General features: G+C 45.6%; 1 protein-coding gene and 1 non-coding gene across 5 annotated transcripts in view; one reads left to right on the forward strand and one right to left on the reverse strand.

Moving 5' to 3' along the window:
• Positions 1-6,323, forward strand: part of LOC108296643 (zinc finger protein 69 homolog) — an 89,374-nt gene that overhangs the window by 30,813 nt on the left and 52,238 nt on the right. For 2 of the 4 annotated variants that reach the window (XM_037735843.1, XM_037735840.1), the window contains exon 5: positions 5,918-6,131. In XM_037735843.1, coding sequence (XP_037591771.1) covers positions 5,918-6,131 — 214 coding nt within the window. Of the gene's footprint in view, positions 1-5,917; positions 6,318-6,323 lie in introns of those variants that run through there. The other 2 variants (XM_037735837.1, XM_037735834.1) reach the window with 1 other exon arrangement.
• TRNAC-GCA lies at positions 4,644-4,715 on the reverse strand. Its single transcript has one exon. It is a non-coding gene; the product is annotated as a tRNA-Cys (tRNA).

The raw sequence follows: 6,323 nt of genomic DNA on the forward strand, positions 1-6,323 counted from the left end.
AAGTTTCTCTGGATTTCCTTTTCTCCTCTGGATTCCTTTTCTTACTCTGTGTCACTGGGCAAGGTATTTAACTCTATAAACTTCAGTTTCTTCTTCTTAAACAGGGCTAAGTTTCCTAGGACAAATACAATAACATGATAAACTGCCTAGTATGCTATTAGCACATAGTAGGGGTTCAGAAAATAACACCAGTTTCTGTCCTTGTCTTTTGGCAAACTCCAAACCATTCTCTGTAATGTTTCCTAAATGACCTTCTAGAACAAATGGCCTGAACTGGTTGCTTCATTGTAGGGCAGAAATGTGGCCCACAGAGCAAACTCAGAATTCAGCTGGTCATGGTGGTTCATGCCTGTAATCCCAGCACTTTGGAGGGAGGCTGAGGCGGTCAGATCACCTGACGTCAGGAGTTTGAGACCACCCTAGCCAATATGGTGAAACCCTGTCTCTACTAAAAATGCAAAAATTAGCTGGGTGTGTTGGCACACACAGTGATCCCAGCTGCTTGGGATGCTGAGGCAGGAGAATCACTTGAACCTGGGAGGTGGAGGTTGCAGCGAGTTCAGATGGGGCCAGTTAACTCCAGCCTGGGCGACAGCGAGACTTTGTCTCAAAAATAAAACAAACTCAGAATTCCAAAACATCTCATAGGAGAAAAGTCTTGAGTCTAGTCACCCACCTCCAAGCCTTAGGCTGTGGTCACAGTCCCTCTGCCTTCTGCTATGCACACTCATCACACACACACTCTCCCAATCTACTCCGTACGCAAGCAGGCCCACTTGCAGGCATGCACACGCACGGGTGCACACACACACATGAGCACACACACAGATACACATGCCTTTTAGACCCAGAAAACACTCCAGCAACTTTGCATCTTTGTTCCTTTGCAGTTTCTGCCTGGCATGCCCTTCCCACACCTGTCCCCAACCCTTTCTGTCTCTCTGGAGGAGCTGTCACTAAGTCCACACCTGAATGTAGCCTGGCTGTAGTCCGCACTGCTTTCCATCACAGCTAATATTTTATTTTGCACATCACTTCTTTTCTCTAGATTCGGAGTTTGTAAGAAAGAACAGAGATGATTGGGGCTAGATTTCACTCATCTGTGTATCCCTCTGCAAAGGCTGGCCTCTTGCTTGGTACACTAAATATTTGAGAAATTTAATTGAGAGGGTTGACTGCTGACTCCATACAGATCAATAGCTCTCTGAGGTTTTGTTCTCACCCAGAGGGAGAAAGATGAGGGAGAGGAGGCTGCAGGGCTGCTAGCTGAGGGCTCCATGACCTTTGTGGAAGGGAAGTAGGCAGCAGGAAGAGATGCATTTTCACTGGGGCAGGTCAACCCTGCTTATGTAAGATGGCAATGTCATAACTGTGGTTTCAACATTGCAAATATACTCATTGTGGCTGGGTGTGGTTTCTCATGCCTGTCATCCTAGCTCTTCGGAGGCTGAGAAGGGAGAATTGCTTGAGATGGCTAGTTCTAGACTAGTCTGGGAAACAGCCAGACCCCATCTCTATGAAAGTAAAAAATTAAAAAGCTGGACACAGTGGCATGGGCTTTTAGTCCTACCTACTGGGGAGGTTGAGGCAGGATGATTACTTGAGCCTAAAAGTTTGAGGCTACAGTAAGCCATGACCATACCACTGCACTGTAGTCTGAGTGATAGAGTGAGACCTACACTCTCTACAAAAAATTAAAAAATAAAAATAATTTGCTGGGCACGGTTGCTCGTACCTGTAGTTCTAGCTACTCAGGAGGCTGAGGTGGGAGGCTTGCTGGAGCCCAGGAGTTGGAGGCTTCAGTGAGCTATGATCCTGCCACGATACTCCAGCCTTAGCTGGACCTGAGCTGAGTAAGACACTCTCGGAAGTACTAAAGGACAGGTAAGGAAAAAGGAAAGGGAAGAAAAGGGAGAGGAGGGAAAGGGAGGGAAGATCACTAGTCAGAGAAATACAGTTATTTACCTGTTGGGTGACAGGTCAAATAACAGCTTGGATCTAGTGCATTAGACTGCAGACTGAAAAATCTCTCAGCTGGGTGCAGTGGCTCAAGCCTGTAATCCCAGCACTTTGGGAGGCTGAGGCAGGTGGATCACCTGAAGTCAGGAGTTTGAGACCAGTGTGGCCAACATGGCAAATCCCCGTCTCTACTAAAACAACAAAAATTAGCTCAGTATGGTGGGAAGCACCTGTAACCCAGGCTACTCGGGAGACTGAGGCAGGAGAATCACTTTAACCCAGGAGGCAGAGGTTGCAGTGAGCTGAGATCACACCATTGTACTCCAGCATGGGCAACAAGAGTGAAACTCTATCTCAAAGAAAAAAAAATCTGTTTTTAAATCCCCTTGCCTGCTCCTTACTCTTCATTTTTTTATTATTTTTATTTTTTTTTTAGATGGAGTCTCCCTCTGTCATCCAGGCTGGAGAGCAGTGGCATGATCTTGGCTCACTGCAACCTCCGCCTTCTGGGTTCAAGCGATTCTCATGCCTCAGTCTCCTGAGTAGCTGGAATTACAGGTACTCACCATGACACCTGGCTAATTTTCGTATTTTTAATAGAGATGGAGGTTTCACCATGTGGGCCAGGCTAGTCTCGAACTCCTGGCCTCAGGTGATCCGCGAACCTTGGCCTCGTGCTGGGATTACAGGCATGAGCCACCAGGCATTGTAAGTGCTTTAAATTCTCAACAAAAAAACCTATGAGGTGGTATGATCATCTTCCATTTTACGGATGCAAAAACTGAGGCCCAGCAGAGGTTGAGCACCTTATGCCAAGTGTCACTCAACTCACACACCCCAGTGAGCATCCAGGAAGGCTTCCTCCTGGAATAAAAATCAGACATCCCACAGGAACTTCTGAGGTTTTCCCGCTGCTGCCAGATGTATGCAAGGAACACATTATCTTCGTAAATTTAGAGCAGGGCAAGCTGCTTGGTACCTCTTCAATAGGTGACATTTGAGTGAATGACTGTGCCTCAGCTGTGACCCTCCTGTAGCCTCAGCCTCCTTAAGTATTCGCCTCCAGATCCTGCTTGTCCTTGTTAGCCTTGTTAGCACAGCCTCATGAGACTGAGGTCCCTACCCCACAAACCTTAGCTTGCCAGTGAGGAATCTGGGAATTCACAAATGCAGCTCATCACACTGTGGCTGGCTCTGGACCAACACAAGGAGCATTTCTCCTTGACCAGGAGCATGGGATAGAAGGTGGAGGTTAGGGCTGGAGGGGAGGAGTGTGGAGAGAGTAGCTAGGGAGGTCGGAAGGGCTAGCCACTCAGCAATTTCTGAGACCTGCTTTGAGTACACTGTACTAATGAGCGGGTGGGATTCCAAGACAGAGCAGCCTTCTGGGCAACTGAATGATTACAATGGGATTGAGGAGGTAAACCTCATACAGATAAAAGGGACATCATTGTGACACATGCCAATATGAGATGTATTATATCTGACTTTCTGAAAAGACTTTCTGGAAGCTGCCAGACCTGATTCATAGCAAGACACCTTCCCTCAGCTCTGCAGTTCACCAGGCCTATCCTTGGGTGGAGCCATGAGCAGGAGAAGAGGATGGAAGCTGCCTGCAGAATCCCCAACTATTTCCCAGTGTTTTTGGGGGTTAACCCAAGGACTGGCCACTAGTCACCAAAACAGTCCATGGACTCTGACCTGAGCTTCCAGCCCAGCTCCCTTTTTACTACAGTGAAGACAGAGGAGACAAATATTATAACTGAGATAAACTGCCTAGCGTGATATTAGCACATAGTAGGGTGTAGTAGGCATTCAAAAAATAACACCAGTTCCTGTCGTTGTCTTTTGGTAAACTCCAGTCTCTGTAATGTCTCCTAAATGATCTCCTTAGACAAAGGACATGATCTGGTTCTTCATTGCAGTATACAGGACCCCCTGTGGCTCACATAATGAAGTTGGAATTCTAAATCATCTCGTATGAACAGACTCTTGAGTCTAATCCTCCGCCTTTAAGCTTTGGGCCACAGTCACAGAGTGGGCTGTAATTCAGATGCAGCCACAGAGCTACAGGAGTTGAGTCTGTAGAAGCAGCACTGCAGAACCTCTGTCTCCCTTGTTGGAGTAACTGAGCCAGGCTTTTGGCCTACAAGGTTGAAGCAAGGTTGTGAGCCCTGGCGTGGGAGAAAGCAATTATCCAGGGGAAAATATCTACCCTGCATGGAAGTGCCGGGTGCTATGATGTTTCTCCCTTGGTCTGGCCACCACTCCAGTACACCAAACTGCTGCTGTGGGAAGGAAGCAGTAGGGTGATAACTTGGGGTACCATTCGCTGTATGTTTCTAGGTGTCTGCTGTAGTACAACTACCTGGTCTGCCCTGGAAAACCCCAGAAGCATTCTGCATCACAACCTCCACCTTCTATTTGAGAATCCAATCGAGTTGGAGAAATTACATATATAGGGGGAGAGGGAGCTAGATACCAAGAATATGAGGGATACCTATGGAGCTGGTGCAGGAAGAGAGGGGAAGAAGTTATCCAGCCAGGTTGCAGCTGGGCTGGCCTGACCTGTAGCTTCCAGTTCCAGGGAAAATCATAAGTGGAATGGATGAAAAGAAACTGGAATATGACCAACAGCTTCTGTGAAGAACATAAATAGCTTGTATGAATAGAAAAAGTGCAGTAGGGGGCACCCAGATTTGAACTGGGGACCTCTTGATCTGCAGTCAAATGCTCTACCCCTGAGCTATACCCCCTCCTTGTTGTAGGTGTCTAATAAGCACCTTTCATGTTGGTAGTCACACCCGGCAGTCCTGCAGCACATTGGAAGTTCCTACTTGTTTCTAGAGAGTAAGACCAGCAACTGATTCTAACACAGACTCATCCCAGAAAAGTCCATCGCCAATTCCCAAACCCTAGCCTCCGCTCACATGCCTGTATGTCTTCCCCCTTTCCCTCAGTCTGTGGTGACAGCAGCAGCTGGGAGGAGCGTTTCCATTTACTGCTGGAACAGCATGTAGGTCTACATGTCTGATTTCTTCTTGTTTATACTGCAAAATAGCAGTTTGGTGACAAAAATTGAGACACATGCAATACCGACATCTGAAGTTCTCTTAGTCTGGGATGTTTGCATTAAATCCAGTTTATGAAACCGTTGGGGAAGTTCCCAGGCCCTGACTTGTATCAGAGAGTAGTCCTGGGAAGCATCATGGAGACAACATAGCATGAGGACCACACAGCACCTTCAGGTGTTGGCCAGAAGACTCTGCTCCTAGTGTGGAAAGCTCTACCCTGAACCGCACCTCCATCCCCAGTGCACGACTGTTTTTAACCTTACATATATATATATATTTTAATCTAAGTATCTTGTGCAACTATTTTTGACAGTCAAACACTGCTTTTAAAGCTTATAATAAAAGAAACCTCAATCCTTTGTATTTCCCTCTTGCCACCCAGAGGCAGCCACTCTCCACCGTTTTGGCTGTTTCTTCTAGTCTGTTTGCCTCTATAATTTTAAGTAATATAAATATGTCATAATATACTATGTATCATTTATCAGATTTAGACATCATTATCTGACTTATTTTTGTAGATGAGGATTATAACTCATGTGGCTTCTTCTCTTCTGTTTTCTAATTTGTTTACTGTGTATCTCAACTTTTTAGATAAAATACTATATATTTACCCTTTGTTCAATTTTATCTTCCATGTTTTAATTATTATGGGGTCAATAGTTTTTATGGCCAATCTACATAACCCTAAGCTGAGCTAAGAGTTCTGATAGAACTTTTTGTTTTTCCTCAAGTTAATGATAGCCTCACATTTTCAACTGCCCAGTTTTCTTGGAACATCTATGATTTTCCACAACCTTTCATTGCTCCATGAAATGCCTGTCAAAACAACTTACCACATTGTAAAAGCTGTTAGATAATTAACGTCTCCACTTCTTGTTTTCCAGTAACTCTGCAGCTTCCTGCTGTGTTTGTTCTGGTTGCCCTGGAGAGCCTGCTGCACAGCCCGTGCCCTAGGACTGTCTCCACCCTCACCGGGACATTCTCTCCATCTCTGTCTCCTGCGTGCGAGTCTCTTCTTCCCGGTTCCAAGTCTCGAATGTTTCTTAATTTACTTCCTCATTTTGGCAGAGGATATCCTCCAGTTGTTTTCTGGGAATGGTGAGTAGAGGTGAATTTTTAAAACACTGCACATGCCTCAAAATGTCCATAATTCTACTTACACACTTGATTAGCAGTCTGGGTAGACATAGATTTCTAGTTTCAACTTATAATCCTTCATATTGTGAAGGATTTTTCCTGTTGTCTTCTAGTGTCTAGTATTGCTATTGAAAAGTCAGGTGCCATTGTGAT

This window comes from Cebus imitator, unplaced genomic scaffold (assembly GCF_001604975.1).
Source record: "Cebus imitator isolate Cc_AM_T3 unplaced genomic scaffold, Cebus_imitator-1.0 Scaffold20, whole genome shotgun sequence".
Taxonomy (NCBI): Eukaryota; Metazoa; Chordata; class Mammalia; order Primates; family Cebidae; genus Cebus; species Cebus imitator.